This window comes from Carlito syrichta, unplaced genomic scaffold, assembly GCF_000164805.1.
Source record: "Carlito syrichta isolate Samal-C Ts95f unplaced genomic scaffold, Tarsius_syrichta-2.0.1 Scaffold311032, whole genome shotgun sequence".
Classification (NCBI taxonomy): Eukaryota; Metazoa; Chordata; class Mammalia; order Primates; family Tarsiidae; genus Carlito; species Carlito syrichta.
In genome coordinates this window covers 22586-43374 of record NW_007255128.1, presented here as the reverse complement: position 1 = coordinate 43374, position 20789 = coordinate 22586, and the positions used below count along the sequence as shown (strand labels likewise).

Below are 20789 nucleotides of genomic sequence, written 5' to 3'. Positions count from 1 at the left end.
CGACAGCATAAGATAGAGAGCAACAGCAGAAACCCAGGGAATGTGGGCATTCAAAAGGTTTGCTAAGTGTAGTGGCCAGAAGTCTTCACTATGGCCATGCGGGAGGACACACAATAGTCTGTGGAGCTGATCCAAGGGTAGCTGATGCTTGAGCTCCTTACAACAGCCCAACTTTTGATGTTTCCTCTTTTGCAAAAAAGAAAGTAAGGAAAGAAAGGATGAAAATAAAGAAAGGAGGAAGAAAGAAAAGAAAGAAAGGACATGGAAGTCATTTGGAACTAATTATTAATATGAACAATAGGATTTTTTGGATATTTTATTGAATTCTGTAAGGAACATTTGCAAAGAAAACACTTAAAATCCAATGACACATTTAAAAAATAGATCAGATGAAAATATCACATAATCAAAACTCACAGGTATTTTCTGATATTTACTTAAAAGGCCCAAAATTATTAGGACAAGAACATCAGAGAACATGATACAAGATCTTATTTTAACTTTACATTAATATATGATAAGTTAACACAATTTAATATCAAAAGAAGGCATATGGAAAATATAAAATATGTTTGATTTTACATCTTATTCTGAATTTCATTGTTATTGTCATTGTTTAGGAATAATTATTTCATTCCATACAAAATAATACTTGCTTGACTTATTTGTTTGATGAAGAGAACTAAATTTTATGTTCGAAAATTTAAATTCTGATATAATAAGCATAAGTTCCATTTAAATATTCACAGTAACACTGCATTGCTGATCAGTAAAAGTACAGCATGTATCACAGACTGTTGACTTACAAGGGAAAGCAGTAACAGTGTCTTTCTGTTGTCTAAGAAAATAATAAAAATGTAGTATCGTGTCAAGGATTAGCACACATAAATGCCTTCCATATTCAAACTGAGCAGTCATTAGATTTTAATTTTATCTGAGAAAATCCTTAAGTGAATTTTTAAATATGTTGGAAAATTTTTACCAAATATTTTCACTACAAAGAAATAACCAGCAAATTATACATGTTAATAACACTGTTATCTATTCTTGATAACCAATTCTCTTTGAATAGTTACAGGAAATAGTGAATTTTCTTAAAATAAAGGTAGTTTTACTCCCCACTCTCTTTTCCTTGTCTTCCACTAATCACAGAATACATGTAATTTTTTTTAGAAAATGCTGAAAAATAGTTACTAGAGTGGGATTTTTTTTCCCCCTCAGAATCAGAATGACTGCAGTTTCTTTGGTTGATTATTGCTTCTTTCAACTGTTCAGAAATCAGTCATTGTGATGGATTTTTTAAAAGGGAAATCAGAAAGGCCAGTGAAGATCACTGAAGATCATTTTGCAGTTTTGCTTTCTGATATCAAATAAATTTAGTGTCTGTGGTCAGAGTGTGTGAACTTAATATGTTTTAAGTGAAAAAATGTTTGGATAATACCCTGTGGAAGCACAATAGTTGAAAGTATCTAAAGAGGTCTGACAATAACAGCAACAATGCATTTTTGCTGAAACCTGAAATTTCCCAAAAAAGAGAAGACTTTTCTTTAGTCAAAGTCTTAAAGACAATGGCAGCAATAGGATAAAAATAACATGACAGAGGATGAATAGCATAAAAAGCATTTGACATATAAAGTCACTTATTGGCCATATTATCTTGGACAAATCATTTGATCTTTCTAAACCTTGGTTGCTTAATCTCTAAACTTCAGATGGTATTAGAACTTCATATGACTTTTTTTAAAGATTAAAATAAAATGATTTTTGCAAAGTATGACATAAAACAAATCTTAGAAATAAATAAATGTTAGAGTCTCTCTGAAAGTATTGAGATGTATTTGTTACTCTGACTTCTACATAATCTGTGTAAGACTTCAAAAATGGGTTCTTACAACATCTAGTATATTACATAGGAATACTACATTCACTGTTTGCTTTCCCTTGAGTGTGTATATGTGTGTGTGTATGTGTATAAATATATATATACACATATACATACATACATATAGATGTGTGTAGGAGCTTTTAAACATAAATTATACCATTTTATGGGGTAGTTCCAAAAATGGTCTATACAGTGCCCTTAAAACTGAAAAAAAAAAAAGAATATTATTTGGCTTATAGTCATATAATTTTATGGCATTTAAGAAAAACATTTTGACAGTTTAAAGTAAACTAAAGGCTTAACCTCCCCAACCCCAAACCCAGCATTAAGAGATCACACCACAGAAACAATTTACCAGAAGAGATAACTACTATGATTTGTGTAGTAAGTTCAGTTCACAAGTTCTTGTAAGATACAGTATTAACACAATATGCTAGAATCACCATTTACCAAATAACAACTTTACCAAAAAAAAAAGGATGAAATTACTTCTCACAGATCACACTAATACATAAAAGACTCAATGACACCTAAAGTGAAAATTCAGGTTCACAAAACCAAAATTATCAGATTCAATATTTTAATTAATTGCTCCACTAGCCAAAATATACATTTCCTATTATGACAGAGGCCTTTGAAAACTGCCCCCTTTTCTGAATGGGAAGGATATAAGACTAAACCTCTGGACAAATAATCTCAGTATGACAAAATATTTCTGTATTATTGAAATGGACTTCTTCACTTGAGCAATTTCTCTAGTGTCCACATTTTGGCATCCTTCTAACCTAATGTCTTTCTACCACAAAATCAGGAACCAGAATATACTCTTGTTTTTCAGTAGGTAATCACCTCTTACCTATGTTGTGCAAAACCTATAATCCTTCTTTTCCCAATATCCTCTAATGCCAAACAGATGTGTTTGGGTTATCCCTGAATTTTGTTTCCCACTCCTGAGCAAACTTAATTACAGTATGGCTCTATTAGGCCTCATTTATATTCCAAAAAAATACACAAAATTTTGTGAATATTATTTGTAATTATAGTCATTGCTTCTGGGACCAAAAGAGCATTAATTATTTTTATGTGACAAAAGTATACTTTACAGTCAGCTGTAATTCATTCGTAAGCATATTTGATTCTGATTTGCTACATGTTAAAAAACTACAGAAATTTAAAGAGAAGATTAACGTGAACAGACATTCTGTTTAAGTAACTAATTCAGCATCCAAAGACAAAACGATAAGTCATAATAATTAACCCATGGTCAAAATTAAAAGTAAGGTTTAACTTTTTATGTCTTGCTGAGGTCAACTGTCAACATTAGAAATAAGAACATTTGGATTTGCAATCTATTCAGTCACTTGGGTAGAAATACGTGGCATCTTAGTGACGAGAGGGAAGGAACATATGTATGTCTCATACATGTACTCATACAACCATCTGAAAGAGTTATAGAATTTTCAAAGGTGAAAATAAACATGCAGATTACTGAATTTTAAAATTCTTCACTTTACAGATAAAGAAAGTGGGGCTCAGAGAAGATAAAGGGACTTTCCTAGGGCACATGAGAGTTCTTGGCACAGCCAGCACTATAACACAGACACCTGCTTAAGCTCTACCAAACTGCTTCTTGTGTAAAAAACAAAACAAAACCGAGAGATGGTAAGGCAAAAATGTTCCTACTGCACTGTTTCCCCACCTTCCCCTACCCCTAGGTTTAAAACATTGAGTGTACAATAAGGCTCGGGTACTGTTTTCAGCATTTCATATACACTTTCCAAATCACCTTTACATTTCACTAAATTTCACAAATACATTCCCTTCCTTTCTAGCTGTTTTATTAATCTGTTTCCATTCTGAGGATTGATTTTTTTTCTTTTTCATGATCCTGTTACAGATCAGTGAAAATTCCTAAAGGAGAAAGAATCCTATTTCTTCTTCTCACAATCAATTAGAATGATATATTTATGACACTTTCAAGGCTTAATTCTTATTTAACTTATTCTTTCCTGTATAAGAATATCTGAGTACTTAAGTATTCTTCAAAGCATTTTTCAGATGTGTATAATGAGGATCTGGGGGCTGGGAAGCAGTCTGGAGACTACTGAACCCAGCACGCCCACCTTGCAATTCAAGAAACTGAAGCCTAGCAGTGGCAACTGATTTATCTAGGTCCCACAGGTAGAGTGGGTAAAAATTCTGGTCTTCTGTTACACAGACCAGTACTATTTTTTACTACCGATTCTGTGAACTATATTTGGTATGACAGTTTACTCCTCTGGCACCATTCTGGGTTTTTATTGCAAAAGTCCAGGTTTTGTCTTTACCTGAAACTGTAGCCTGTAACAATAATTCAGATAAGATACTAAATAAACTATAATACTTAAGGATGTGGCATTATGGTTTTACAAAGGTAGCTCTTGTGTCTATTTTTTGAACACCTACTGATCCTTACTCAAATGTCTGACTGTCTGAGACCTCCTGTAGCATAGTTGGTCAGTTGGTTTCAATCATTCCAATAGCTCATATGGATTACTTTACTGCTATCCAGGCTGTGATCATCAGTTATGAGGATTAAGTTGGCTGCAATAGACTGACTATTCTTTGGGCCAGTGTCTCCACCAAATGAGCTAACAGAGAACAAAGACAAGGTGGTGGCTATAATTTCACTTTAATCACAAATCATCTAGATTAAAGGTTCATTCACATAGCTCATATCTGAGATAAGTGCCATTTCTTTATTTCATTTTTCCTATAGTGATCTTGTCTCAAAGTGTGGACAACAAAGAAATTACCAGTAGATTGTGAGAAATTCACTGTAGACGTTGCCTCAAAGAAAGTTACCTGGATTGCTTCTCCTATCTATCTGTTTTGCTGCTAGCAAGTATAAAGTTGTTTTAGTTCCTGATTCTTAAACATATATTAACAATGAAATTCGCCACCTGTATTCCATTCTATAGAGAACCAAAAATTTATAGTCTTGGCTTTGCTACTGAAATATTTTAGCAATTGAAATTCTGTAAGTGCTTTTATTATAACTTAGCATTGTTATACATCTAAATAACAGGAGACTGGTTACTTGTGCATTTGTTCAGGTACATTTTTAAAATAAAATAAGAAAATGAAAAAGGTTGTTCTATATAATAATTTTTCACAGTTTGACTTTCCATAAGGCTTATGAAATAATATACAAATAGCTACCATTCTGCTGAAATGTCACAGTAAATACATTAATGGCACAGAAGTGAAATGTCCCCAAATGGAAAACCATCTTCATGATCTCCTAAATCTCTTCCAACTAAAACTTTTTTTAATTGAAAAAGTTCCATTTCTAAAAGAATATAAAAATAGAAAATGAGTCAAGAAAACTTTTACATTATAATTTTGAAGGAAAAGTTATAAACAATAGATGGAATATTACAAGCATCTTTAAGAATGTGCTTTGTCTCACCATGCCAAACATCCCATGAAAACTAAATTAAATGAATATATCATACATGAACTGCTGAAAGTATAACTAAATGTGAAAGATTGATAGACCACTTAAACATATAATATGCACTAATATATCTTTGTAAAGTTAAGCTCCGCTAAAACCTAAAAGGCTAATTAGCAAATCTAACACTTTGAATTTAAAAAATAAAAGAATGCTTAATCAAGCAAGGCACATTCCTTTTAGGCAAGTCTGTCTTTAATACCATTCATTTGGGCACAGTGTAGACTTCACTTATTTATGTGAAAAAGGGCTAATATTCTATGTATGAGAGTCTTTGGTACAAAACACACCTTCACAAAAATGTTGTACATAAACCAGACACAGAATAATACGAATATATCTCCTGATTAAACACAGTTTGGTAATTAACTGAAAAAAAAGAAAATAGTAACAGCTGGCTTGTTAGAAACAAATATTTAGGCTTCCTTTATCCGCAGCACTGATTATAGTTTTTGGATGATTAGATTTCATCAAAAGGTTGAAATGATACCTTAATGTTTTTAATATCCTTTTGTAGCTCTTGATCAATCATTTATACTGCACACAATATGAAGAGACTCCTCCAACTTCAGAGTCATTTCCTTTATATAAAACATTTATTAGAGATATATTATTTAATGTCAACTGAAACAAAACTACGTGATCGCAGACAGATCATTCACTGTCCACTAGTGATGGAACTGCCACAGCATTCTTGATCCAGGCAAATGAAAACTGAGCATTGTACTGGTCAGTGCAGTTCTACAGTTCTTTATGCGGGGAGTTCTTCAAGGATCTGTCAGACAGAGCAAATATAATAATTTACTGTATATTTAGCTTTTAAAAACTACAGGCTTTAGAAAATAGTCAACAGAAAATGTTCCATTCGTGATATTTTTAAAAACTTTAGCTTTTTTTTACTGTTACCCTGAAAAGTTCAAGCAATTTAATTGTATAAATGTGTTATGTACATATTGAATGCTTTTAATTTATAAGTTAGAAAAGGTTTCAGAGTATGCTGAAATTATAAACTTTTTTCCTTTAATAATGATTCCCAGATTTAGTCCAAACCAATGTGTGTTTACTTTTTAGATAGAAAAATGTATCTAAATCCTCAGAACCACCTGAAAGGCTTTAGGTGCCCATTCATTTTAAGAAAAAATGTACTGTTTAATTTTCTCAATGCATTTCAAGAGTTTCCTTTCTGGTTGTACATCCTACTGTAATCTGTGATGAGAAGTCTTTTAAAGTGAATAGAAATTCAAAGCTCAGATAAGTGTCATGAAGAGAAGAGAATCTCAAAATGAGTACAGTAAAAAAACATGTTCTAGGTGCTATATTGTCTCTTCATTACAAATAACTATTTGATATATTGATTCTTTAAAATATGAACTTTGCACAGTTATGCACCATTGTAAAATATCACAAATTAAGACAGTACTCACCTGATCAGGGTCTTTGGAGAACCAAGAAATAAAGGTTAGAGGTTTGGTACTTCCCTCTCCCCAAAACAAACTAATACATTGAGAAATGCTGACAGCAAAGCATTTTTTAAAAACAGCATCAGGCAATATAACAGTCTTATCTGCTGCTACGTCCAGAATCTAGAGTGGTGTTTGGCATGTAGCAGACACTTTATATGTTGGGTAGATGAAGAAATCCCTATCACTCTGTATCGTGTCTGACACATAGGAGGCACTCAGTGAATACATGTTGAACGACTAAATGGAAATATAAAAATTATATTTATGTACTCTAGAAACTGACTAACTGTATAACATAAAGACAAAAACAGAAGTGCTATAACCTAGTTCCAGGTTTCGATATGTGAATATCACTCACCATAATACAGAGAAGATATTCCCATATATAGTCCTGGTTTTAGCAGGTGCCCCAAACAAGTGGTAAATGCTTAAAGATGGTGATCTTAAATTTGAATGTACTTTTGATGGAAGAAACAGTCACTCATTAAATTAACTACTGTATGCCTATGCTGTGCTGGGCAATCAATCATCTGCCTATTGAAAAAGCTTTCCTTAGTGGCCTGGATTATATCTGGTCACCTTAACACTGATTTTTAGGCAAAAAGCCACAAGAGTATATTCACAGTAGGCTTAATGTTTACTGTGAGAGTTTTAAAATTATAATGGTCTAATCATTATTAATAACTACTAATTACAAGAAATTCCAAGTAACACGAATGACTTGGCATCCATTTTATTATCAAAGGCCTAGGCTCTGCTCAACACTACTGCAGCCTTGTTTATCTTAAGATGTTTGCATTAAACTATGCTTGTCTTGCAGCTATTACATCCAAAAGGTTGGAATTTTTTTTTTAAACCTCATGCATCAATACTTTGCCTCTCAACGCTCTTTAGACTATTAAATAAGAATGGTATAGTGTGATATTTCAATAAACTATAGGTGCAGAAGCAGTTGCAATTCAACAGAAAAAGAAAAGTTATATCAGTAAGCAATTGCGGTGTTTATGTCAGTGGCTAAGATATGGGTTGAAAGGCTTAGAAGAATGGAATTAGTTAAGTATCAAAATCAACTATATTAAAAGGGAGAAAGAAGATATAATAGAAAATGATGACCTATAACAGAAGAGATTGAGCCAAATAAATGTTTTAGCATACAAAGCAAGAACAATAAAATTTGAATAACTATCCAGTTTTTGAAGAAGTAATTAATACCTCCACAAGGCCTAAATGAAAGAAATACAGAAATCCAACTTACCTAACTATTAGCTTCACTAACTTGTAGTTAATGAAGGGAGAGTTAAAATCATTCTATAATGTGTAGTTTTATGGGAATCTTTTTTTCATTTGTCTACACATTTACATCTATTAAATTACTTAGAGTTGGCTACATACCAATAAATTACACAAATCCTACCAACTATATGGTAATGAATAGGCCTGAAGACTAGAAAGATTTCTTGCTCAATTATGTACAGTTCTCTAATTGAGATCTTGAAAATTATGTTCTCCTGGCAAGGAAAAAAGCCTGAACTCACTTAGTAATTAAAGCTGATAATAGGCTAAGATGTGGGCTTTGGCAAAATTCTGGAATGTCAAGGAAAAATGAGCTGTGAGTTATAATCGACACTACTTTGAACAGTATTTAGGTCTCCTAATAATAAATATCCTCAGTTTATGTAGTTACACGGTAAAATAAACTTCTCTTTTTAAATCAGCTAAAATGTTTTCAGGTAACAGGTCTACAAAATCTAGGTATAAAGCAATTCAAATACAGTTCTTACATAGAGAAATTACTTCTGTCTGTGCTTTTGGGTTACCCTGTAAATTTTGCCCTTAAGAAATATGAGGCCAGGCTCAGTGGCTCAGCCTGTAATCCCAGCACTTTGGGAAGCCGAGATAAGTGGATTGCCTGAGTCCACGGGTTCAAGTTCAGCCCGGGCAACTTGGTGAGACCTCGTCTCTATAATACTAAAAAATTAGTCAGACATGGTACCGCGCGTGCCTGTAGTTCTGGCTACTTGGAAGGCTGAGGCAGAAGGATCGCCGGAGCCCAGCAGGTCGATGCTGGGGTGGCTATGAGCGTGCCACCGCTCTCCAGTCTGGGTGATGGAGTGAGACTTCAACTCAAAAAAAAAAAAAAAGGAATATGACATGTAGTCACTCTTGTTTAACATGCTTTTTAATTATAATTTCTCATAGACATAATGCATTAGTGACTATATGATATTTCATTGTTTTGCAGTCAGACACAAGATAAATACAAAATGTAATGGCATAGAAGGCTGTCTCTTAAGTGTCTCATTCTCTGACTAAACAAGGTTATACTAGAAAATCTAGTAAAAGTCACACTTAGTTAATAAATGTAAACAATGTCACAATCCCTTACCCAAAACCAGAAAAATTGAGAAAAGAAAAATATACATGTAAATTCTCTATTCTGTGTCATTTCTTTAAAAAGCCCTAATAACGTGTCCTCAGAAGAGAGAAATGATCTCTGGCCTATGTGGGCTTAACTGCATAAAGTGATAGAAAGAAAAAAGAGTTTCTAACTTCTGCTGGTTTACGTATGTAAACTCAGGCACATATGTTAGCTTTAATTTGCTGATACACTCAGTCAGGAAGCTGTACCACTTTGATGTGCAGAGGCAACAACAGTCAGGTCATTCTCTGTTCTGACATGCTTGAGAAATCCAGGGAAAGGAGAAAATTCAGAAGGGGTGTGGAGAAAGTTCCTCTACTCATATCAGGAGAATCTTCATTTCCTACTGTGGAAGAAAGCATATCAGCTGCAACACTGCATAAAACCATGGCAATATCTGCAGTACTCACATCGATGCTTTAATTAGTTTTAGTCATTTAATACTCTATGTGTTGATATTTCAAAGCCATTAGGAATCTCACAATACCAACAATCAAATGTTACTGGATTGCCAAACCAATGCTTATAGATTGCCTCTTACTTTCCATCTTATTACTCAGAAGCAGTCTAAGTATTGCCATTTTGTAAGAGTCACACTATGAACCTACTCTTATTTTTTGTGGATTAAATGTCATCTCCTTTCAATGTATGAACGAGCACTTCAAAAAGTAGCTGATTTTTGTGATCCTATTTTAAGCACAGCTTATCTTGAAATGTAATGACAATTACATTTAAAAAATAAATTATTTTGTAAAATAAATGGTTCTAGCCAGTAAGGCCATATCAATGATGAAGTAATTCTGTAATGTAAAAATCTCTAATGTCTGATTCAAACAGCCTCCATAGTAAAGAAGGCCCCATGGATTTATAGAACTCATCATTAACTAAGACCAAGGCTGAACTTATAGGGAAGTTTCTTAGAATGTCTGCTAAAGTATGTAAGACTTTTGGGGGTACCATTTGTTTGTTATGATTTTGCTGTGCCACTTGGGTCAATGAGTCAACATGTATATATTGAATATCATATAGAAAGAGTACTCTATTAGCTATTATGTAGGAAACGTGGTCTCTGTGAAGCACTGTAATTTCCAGGTATTCCTGGTGATTAGGTACCCTTGGTGATAACTCATATAGTGCTATATTTAAGTTATTTACATGAAGAAATTCCATCTCCATACTTGGGTAGTGCTTCTTGAGGAAAACTTGCTGGAGCCTCTTTTACCAAATGGAAGCCTTCTCCAGTGAATTGATTATAAGAAATTTTATCCCTAAGAGCATCACAAAAAGTAAAAGTCACATAGTGATTAAAATGAAGCATAGATGCATGACATAAAAATTTTGTTTATAAGTTAAAAGCGACTCAAATTGGAATGCAATTTCCTTCCTCTTATTTCTCCTTCCAATAAATACTTATTGAGCACCAATTGTATTGCTGGCACTATTCCAGGTCTTGGGGAATATAGCACAATGAACAGAAAAAAATCCTTGTCCTCATGGAAGGGAAGTAAAAACACAATAAACAAAATAAATGGCCAGGTGTGAAGTCATGCCTATAATCCCAGCACTTTGGGAGACCGAGGTGGAAGGATCACTTGAGGCCAGAAGTTGGAGAACAACCTGGGCAACATAGTAAGACTCTGTCTCTACAAAAAATTTTAAAAATTAGCTGGGCATTGTGGCGTATGCTTGTAGTCCTAGCTACTAAGGAAGCTGAGGCAAGAGGATTGCTTGAGCCCAGGAGTTGAAGGCTGCAGTAAGCTATGATGGCACCACTGCATGCCAGCCTGGGTGACAAAGTGAGCTGTAGTCTCTAAAAATGAATGAATGAATGAATGAATAAATATGTTAGAGGAAAAATTAAGCATAGAAAGGATACAGAGAGTGTTATGGAACTGAGATTTTAAATGTGTAGCTAGGGAAGGCGTTGATGGATAAGTGATACCTGAAGGAGGTGATAGAGTGAGGTCATGCAGATATCAGATGCTAGAAGTTTCCAGTCGGTAGGGACAGCAAGTCCAAGGACCCAAAGTGGTACATGCCTGGTGTATTTGAAGAAGAGCAAGAAGGCTAGTGTGGCTGCAGTACAGAATCAAATGGAAGGGGTGTCAGCAATGAGGTCGGAAGGGTAAGGGGGACAAAATTAGGTAGGGCCACCATAAAGTATTTAGATTGCACTGTGTGTGAAACGCGGAGCCAAGTGGTGGTTTTGACACAAAAAGGTAACATGACCTGACAAGTATTTTAAAAGGATCACTCTGGCTGTATGTTGAGAAGAGATTCAAACGAAGGAAAGGATGGAAGCTAGGGGACCAGTCAGGACGGTACTTTAAAAATCCAGGTGTGAGACAGTGATGGTTTAGGTTAGGTGGTGCAGTAGAAATGGTAAGGCCTCGAAACAGCTAACAGGATTTGCCAGTAGACTGGATAAGGGGTAGGAGAGAAAGAGAACAATCTAGGATAATTCCAAGGATTTTAGCTTGAGTAACTGGAAAATTTAAGTTGTCCACAGTGGAAAAAGGGAAGAGGGCTGGAGGCACAGACTTAATGAGGTGGAGGGTGTGGAAAGAGGGAAGCTCAGTTTTGATATTAAGAGATGTCCATTAGTTGTCCAGGTAGAGATGTCGGCAGACAGGTGGAAATTTAATCAGGAGTTTTATGGGAGAGGTGTAGGTGGGAGATACTCATATAGAGACAGTCTACAGCTATGAAAATGGGACTGAATGCAGAAAGATAAGAGGTATAAGGAGTGACCTGTGCTTCAGGGGCCTCTCCAACATTACGACCCAAGAGAGATGAGAAGGAACCAATAAGGAAAATTGAGAAGGAGAGGCCAGAGAGGTAGGAAGAAAGTCCAGAGTGTAGTATCTTTGAAGTCAGATGAAGAGATTTCCTAGGAAGGGGAAAGTATTTCACCACATCAAATGCTTCTGATAAATCAAATGAGATGAGTGGTGAGAAATGACCACTGGGTCTAGTTATGAGGTCACCAGTGTCCTTGCTAAGTACACACTTAGTGAAATGGTAGGTGTTAAAGTCTATTTGGGGCAGACTCAGAAGAGAACAGGTAGGGATTCAGTGGTGAGCAAAGAGAGAAAGAAAGAGTCCCTACTCTCATGGAATAAATATAAATCAATCATATAACACAAATAAATGTAAATTATAGCTGTGTCAAGGTCACATACTGTATTTAATTCATTCTATGACATATTTTTTTTAGATTTGAGCATTTATGAAATGGGGATGTGCCTTAAAATCACTGGTACTTTATAGTTGGCAGTCTTTCTTTCCCTTTTTAGGTAGTACACAAATAATGGTGGTTCTTATAGTCAAAAACAGCTTAAATCTAATGAACTACTGGCTAATAGGGAATTGATAAAACCAATGAGAGATGCCTTGGAGGAAGAATGGAAGCAAAAATAGAAGTAAACAAGGTGACAAGAGAGAAAGGAGACCAGCAGCGGAAAATTCGCAAAGTTCCCCATAGATTAAAGTGGAAAGGGAGCCAATCCTATAATTGTAAGACCAGGGTCACTGGAGCACAACAGAATGAGGGGAGAAGCATATGTGAGAAGGAGATAAGGCTGGATATGAGATCACGTGGGGCCAGATCACATGGGGCCATGGAATCTATGCTAAGCCTTTGGGGTCTCTATCCTAAGAACAAGAAGACCCTGAACGAATTTAAAGCAGGGATGGGTTGCATAGATTTCAGTCTCAGAAAGATCATTTTAACCACCAGGTGGAGAATGGGTCAGAGAGTGTCCACAGAAAATGTGAGGAGCGCAGTTAAGAGATCTTCACACTTTTCTAGGATAGATACTGACAGTGTGATTAGAGTGGTGGTGATAGTGGTGTAGTAAAGCAGTCTGTTTTTAGAGATATTTAAGAGGCTACTTAACAAAATTGGGTGATAGGCTGGATGTATTTTCTACGAATATTATTTCATTAATAAGTGCACTGAAAACTCTAGGTAATAAACTTGCCTTTTAAGCAAAGATGGAAAAAACAAAAAATGATTTGTAAATATTTATGCTGTACATATGAATGGAAACCAGTATTTTGGGAAATATATTCATATTCAGAAAAATGATCAGGCCATTTAGAGCTACAGACAGAAAATAAACATATTACAGGATAGGAAGTAACTTGTGACCAGGTAAGATATTAAGATATGTGTGTGTATGTGTGTGTGTGTGTGTGTGTGTGTGTGTCTGTGTATGAGATACATTCCCCACTGATTTTCTTCCAAATTAATTTAAAGAATATGTCTAAATGGATAGAAATTAACATCTTAGGATTCAGAGGAAATCTCCATAAGAATAGGAGTTTAAAATAAACAACGGAAGACAAACAAAATAACAGTGCCGACGGATATATAATATATAGGTGTAATGCTAACCTGAGATTCCCCACCAAAAAGTTGGTGGGGAATCTCAATAGGGACTTCATGCTATGACATCAGGGATAGGTGTGAGGTTGAAGGCTCACTGGAAGAGAAGAAGTGTCTCCTCACTCCTTATCATCACACGGGAGGGTATAACCCCTCTATCTGCAAAGTTAGAGTCTTGCAGGAACAGATTTACACAAAATACCCTTCAGATACAATAAAATACTATTTTTGTTCATGTAAGTGCTATATTACTAACAACCAGAATCCCAGGCTTTATTTTGCAGGGCAGAGTTCCTATTCCATACTATTTAGGTTAAAACAGTAACAACATGGCTCTCAAGAAAATGGTGGAGCCTCTTTCCCAGGCCTCTCCTTTAATGCATTTGATGGCTATACAGTGTAAGAAAAAATACATCCAGTACAAAAAATAAAAACCATGAAAATGTTTCTTTGTAAAATGTATTTTTCTTTACAATTTAGGAGAGCAAATTAGCTCATCATGAAAAAACAAGACATATACCTGAACACTTTCTAACCAGTCTGAGTTATTTAAATTGTATTTGCAAGTTATATATGAGTATATACAGACTACTACTATCATATGCTTTTATGGCAATGACCATTTTCTCACAGGGGCTTAGGAACTGAGTCACAGTACTAAGGTTTGGGCTCTGGCTTCCGCTGCCTTCTTCCTGCTTCCTTTGATTTACCTTTTCTCAAAGGTTCCCAACCACTTCCTGAAGGTATATAAAAAACAAGTGATTTCATTAATATATATAAAATTGCCACAACAAAATATAAAAAGTTAGTAACACAAAACCAATAATCGTGTCCTCCTTAGTTTAACAGGCCTAATACAAAACAGTAAAAAAAATTTCACTCTAAAATGCAATCCCTAAATGTCCTCTTCCTCATTCTTATGCTCCTCAACTCTGTCTCACAGTGTTTCCACAAGTCTTCAGATTGGCAGGCACTTGTGCTTTTTTGCATTTCTGAGTGGGAAGGGTTATCACTTCTATTCACAGTTGAGAGTGGGAAGGACTTGAAATGTTGTAGAAAATGTTGAAATTTTAAATGTGTAGAAGCCAATCAATTAGAGTTATGGTTCTCAAAGGAGTAACTCTTGGTATACACTATGTATGTTACATTTACATACTATTGGCATACTATTGGCAAAAACATAAGTTTATTATGCCAAAAAGACAGATAAGTTTTACGTAAACAAGCCATAACTTTAAATTTCTTCATACTGTGCATATAAAATTTCAGTATTGAAATTTTATTTCAAAGTTTAGAAATAACTGGTAGAATGCTTCCTTGTATGTATATGTGTTACAGTTATGTCACTATAGTTGGTGCATATGGCCTCATATCTGTTTAATATGGCCTCCTATCTGTTTAAAACACCACAAAATAAATAATAACAATATGATCTTCCTTGTTTCCCTCTGGATTCACCAGTTGTAGGGTGTACACATGTTTTTCCCCAGGGTGTTGATGGATGTGTGCTGATTCAGTCATACCTCCTCACAAGTCTGTGTATACTTCTTCAGCACCTGAGACACGCAACTGAGTTCAACAATGAAGGTTAGAGTTTGGCAATGCTGGCCGGCATGTGCAAACATAGACTTTATTAGCATTTTGCTCTAAACCCAACTCACCATTCATTTTCATTTCATAAATGGTTTAGAACCTTAGAAAAAGAGCTACAACTATCATGCAGGACACAATTATATTCTAATGTTTTTAGAGCATAGATGTTCTGAAAGATCCATGGAGTGGCAGAGTAAGGCAAGAATGTCACCAATTTCAATGAAACTGGTGATCTTCTGCTTTCAGTCTTTCAGTTCTAAGTAATCCCTCCCCTCTTAATAAGGCAGAATCCAAATGTTTACACTACTTTATGGAATCATTCTTTAGTAAGCTAAGCAAAGTATAAAGAGATGGAAAACCAATAATTTTCAAGATACTATCATCTATTATTGATTAAAACACACAAAAACAAGAAATTAATCTTAAAACAAAATATATCCATTGTCCTAGCAGGTATCCCTACTATAACTAATTATACTTTCTAAGATTAAATCCAGATGAATCAATCATGTAAGAAAATAATCTTTCATTATTGCAAAAGTCAAGCCCTTCATCTGATTTAAATAACTTATATTTGAACTTTCTGGTTAAAAATACCTGATTATTTTTAAAAGGTTAATTTTCAGTATACTAAAATGAAATAGATTTCTGGAGATACTGTTCTTCACATGAATTCATGAGTTAGTGACATGGGCTGAAGTCAAACCTAAAAGTATAAGAGATTTATTTTATCTTTCAAGTCAATAAAAGTAGTATGGGTTGTGGAGTCAGAATGATCTGGTTTTAAATCTTTGCTGAGTGTCCTGTTAGCTGTGAAGTCCTAGGGAAATCACTTAGCTTTAGCCACCTCTTTCTTGCCCTCCTAAAATGAGGTTAATAGCACTTACCTTACAGAGTTGACAAGTGTCTGGGACATGGCGGGGCCTTAATAAATGGTAATTATTATTGCGACTATAGAAAGGAAATAGGAAGACACTAATTATTTACATATTTTATATTCACAAAGCTTTGTATTAATTACATAATGCTTGTGAATAATGATAACAAGATAATCTCTTGGCAAAATTTCTGATACATGTCATGCAAACATTTAATACTCACAAAACCCCTGCAAGGTACCATTTATTATCCTCATTTTAGAAGGAAACCGAGGCACAGAGAGGTTAAGTAATTTGTTCAAGGTCATACAGTAGAGTTGGGATTCAAACCCTGCCAATACGACTGCAGAGTTTTTATGCTTTTAGCCACTTTGTTAAAAGCCTAGAAATAATATTAATGTAAGATAATAAATATAAAAGGTGCTACATTCTGTGCTAGGCACTAGAACCCAAAACTTTCAAGGCTCAGAACCTATAACCTTAAGTAACTTACAATATGGCGACTAGCAGCAGTTATACTACTTCAAAGTTATGACTCACAAGCCATGCTGTTTCTCTTGATTAAAGAACAAAGGTCCCCTTCACATTACTGCTATTAATAACCATAAGAATTATGGCACAGTCATAATTTACTTACAGAACTAATCAGGATTTCTACATCTTCTGAATAAATATGAGTAAAATTGTAACTGCAATTTGTTCACTATTATGTTAAGTTCTTTTGAGAATAGATACAAAAATTATTTTGATGTAACTGCTGTAGTGTGTCTAACATACTATTATCCAGTTGGGTTATAAAACGAATTTCTGGCCATTAAGAATAACAAAAGTTTGCTCAAAAGGTTTATTATTGTTAAAGGTAACACAACCAAGAAGTAAAGGAAACTAGCTAGAGAATGAAGTCCTGTTATTTAGAAACATAGACTAAAAACAAACAATTCTATGACCAGGTATAGATTTCTTGCCTCTATTTTTTTGGGAGGGGTCTTTTCCTTCCTCATCCCCTTCTTATAATCTCAGTCAATGTTTTCCATTCTCTTAAATGCCCAATAATAAATAGACATCTGACTATATAAAAATATTTCCAGAGCTTTGAAAACAGGGTTACTCTCATTTACTCTAAAAGGATAGAATGTGCTATCAAACCCAAAAAGCAATTGTGAACAATGTATGATTTATATAACATATAAGAAGCAAAATGATTATGTTTAAATAACATATTACCCTTAGTCCATTTTTAACCATTTTTGTTTCAAAGGATGGTACTGCCACATACTACTAAATAATTATGTAAATTAAAATGGAACCAATAATCTAACAGCAGTAGGTTCTGCCTTTTACCTTTTGTTAAGGGGAGACAGATTGTTCAGAAGCCAAGTGGGTTAGTAAAAGGGATGAAATAATTTTCAGTTTGGCTTGGGTGAAGGTTATTCTGAAGAGCAATGACTTATCATCCTTTTGTAATGAACAATGGAAGCCAAAGCACAGATAGCAACATGGAAAACAAATGGGAAAGGTGTAAATGTTCTTTAAAAAGGCACCAGGCATGCAATTAATATAAAATGTTGATTTTGCAAGTATCATCAGTCTAGATATGAATGTCATTTCCCTGGCTCCCTGTACTACAAGGGACTGTGCTCAATAGACCACACAGTGCTCACCTGATTCTTCTGTCTTCTGGCAACCCTTGGCATATGGCTGAAACTTGGAGGTGTTCTCCCAAGATATGGTTACTTCCCATCTCTCCTTTTCATTGATTGTCTGCAATTCCCTCAGTTAAAAACGTGCATCCTTTATGTATCTGAAGTTTATTTTAGCTTTTCAAGTGCTGTAATGATGGGGATCTGGAAAGTTTTTTTTTAAAAGGAAGTCTGAAGGTCCCTTGCAGTAAGGTTTCAGGTACATGGATTGAATCTCTCATTTTCTTGTGTACAGGGCATGTTTGCATTTGCTTTTTAATTTTATTTGTTGGCTTGAAAATTCTTGGAGAAAGAAAACTGCAGAGAAGCAACTTTTAAAATTATTGCCCAATAACTGGCATTTAATCCAGATCATGCCTTATTGTGGTTAATATCTAACATTCCAAACACCATATTCTCCTTCTTGATTTAGTCATTATGGATGACATCAATGATTTTCACAGTTTAAAAAAAATATGTTTTGTGATTCATTTCACCTCGAGTCTCAAACTTAACTTTGTGTGGCTTATTCAAATAGTGGTTTTCTTTATGAAATCATGTAAGTAGGAACCATCTGGAAAGGTTACTGTGGAAACAGCAGGGGCTATGGGGTGGGGCTAGAGAGCAAGAGATGCCATGACAACCTTTTTCGGGTTTCCCAGGAAACATGGGTTGCTATGGGAACTGCATCAGTCAGGTCCGAATTAGTAACTTCCACTGGAAGGGGTGTCTGCCACTTTAATCTTCTTGTGATACTGCAGAAGCTTATCTCTCAGATGCATTAGGACATTTTTTGTTTCTCTCAGCAGCACTGAAAACCTCTGTTTCTAGACTTTGATAGATGTTGGCCGGGACATATGCACAGAACTTCACAGGAATCTGTTAGTCTAATACTTTAGAAGTGCTTAGAAAACTCCATTAAAATAATTAGTCAGATGATGACATGCCGGGTATTTCTCTTTATTCAAAATTGTAGAGACCCTTAAAATTCCGGGAGGGAGGATTCAAATAGAAATTCCAGGCCAAAACTGAAAACCTTGTGGGTTTACAAGTCATTTTTCTAGTTAGACTTTTCATCCACGTGTCTACAGGGTAGGCAACTGAACTAGATATTTAATAAATAATGTTGAAAGGTCCATCACACTGAAGCATCATTTAAGAACCGATGTGCTTTACTTAGTAAAGAAAAAAAAAAACTGCCTTTGAAAATTTTGAGGTTAAGCAGTTACTCTAACTGTTCTTTAGTTTCGTTTCCTCCCAGGATGTACTTTTTTTTTTTTAATAGGGTGTGTACTAGAAATCAAGTTTGATGTAAGTTTGTTGTTTACAATGTTAAGAGAAAGAAGGAGGGGTTAAAAGGAGAGCTGAGAGAATGCAGCCCACTTGCAAAACAGGCACCTGTTTCAGTATGAAGCAGTAGGGAGAGGGAGAATGATGAAGTGTGCCTCCCACTTCTTCAAGTCCTTTCCTTGACGGATGGTCTGGAAATGTATAAAACAAGGGCATACACAGACCAAGGGGGCACGTTCCACAAAATACCGAGCACAGCATGTCACTTGCATCACCTATTAAACATCGGTGAATACCTTTTTGACGTTGACACAGGAGTTGGGATTATTGTTCGTGGTGCAGGTGGCCGTGGAATTGCCCGTTTTGAAAGGGGTCTGGGGGAAGGCGCTATGGTTCATACCCCCCTCTTCGATCACCATATACTCCGACTTACTCAGAGTCGAGTTACTCCTGGCTTTCCGGAGCTCCTCGGCGGAAGGGGAGAGGTGCTGGCAACTTCCCACGTGCATGTACTGGGCTTGCTCTTCCCCCTCTGTCTCCCGGTGGTAGAAGTAATTGAAGTTGGAGACGATCACGGGAACCGGCAACGCAATGGTCAAGACGCCGGCGATGGCACAGAGCGAGCCCACGATCTTGCCCCCTATGGTCACTGGGTGCATGTCGCCGTAGCCTACCGTTGTCATGGTGACCACCGCCCACCAGAAGGCGTCCGGGATGCTGCTGAAACCCGAAGTGGGGTCGTCTGCCTCGGCAAAGTAGACCGCGCTGGAGAAGAGGATGACCCCGATAAACAGGAAGAAGATGAGCAGCCCCAGCTCCCGCATGGACGCCTTCAGCGTCTGCCCCAGGATCTGCAGCCCCTTGGAGTGGCGGGAGAGCTTGAAGATGCGGAAGACCCTCACCAGGCGGATGACCCTCAGGATGGCCAGGGACATGGCCTGCTGCCCGTTGCCCTGTCGCTCAGCCAGCTCGGTGCCCAGAGTGATGAAATACGGGATGATGGCCACGATGTCGATCAGGTTCATGATGTTTCGCGAGAAGGTGGCTTTGCTGGGGCACGCGAAGAACCGCACCAGCAGCTCGAAGGAGAACCAGATGATGCACAGGGTCTCCACCACGAAGAAGGGGTCCGAGAAGCTGGAGGCCCCCGCGGGCGCCCCCGACGTGCCGTTGCCGGCCGCCTCGAGCGCGTCCTGCGACGGCGAGGCGAGGTAGTCGCGGAACTCGGGCAGCGTCTCCAGGCAGAAGATGACAATGGAGATGAGGATGACCAGCACGGACACGACGGCGATGCCCCGCGCCGGCCCGGAGCTCTCGGGGTACTCGAAGAGCAGCCACACCTGGCGCTGGAAGTCGCGGCGGGGCAGGGGCCGCTCCTCCTCCCGCAGGAAGCCCTCGTCCTCGCGGAACTTCTCCATGGCCTCCTCGCCCAGCTGGTAGAAGCGGATCTCCTCGGAGAAGATGTCGATGGGCACGTTGACGGGCCGGCGGATGCGGCCCCCGGACTGGTAGTAGTAGAGGATGGCGTCGAAGCTGGGCCGGTTGCGGTCGAAGAAGTACTCGTTGCGGAGGGGGTCGAAGTACCGCATGCGCCGCTTGGGGTCGCCCAGCAGCGTCTCGGGGAACTGGCCGAGGGTCTTCAGCTGCGTCTCGAAGCGCAGCCCCGAGATGTTGATGACCACGCGCTCCCCGCAGC

General features: G+C 36.8%; 1 protein-coding gene across 1 annotated transcript; it reads right to left on the bottom strand.

The window, feature by feature from the left end:
- Nucleotides 1-285: 285 nt before the first annotated feature.
- KCNA3 (potassium voltage-gated channel subfamily A member 3) lies at nucleotides 286-20787 on the bottom strand (the record flags this gene model as incomplete). The annotated part of the gene is made up of 2 exons (XM_008068483.2): nucleotides 286-6156; nucleotides 17786-20787. A coding segment is annotated over one exon (1416 nt), but the record flags the coding sequence as incomplete, so codon positions are not given.
- Between the last annotated feature and the right edge of the window lie 2 nt (nucleotides 20788-20789).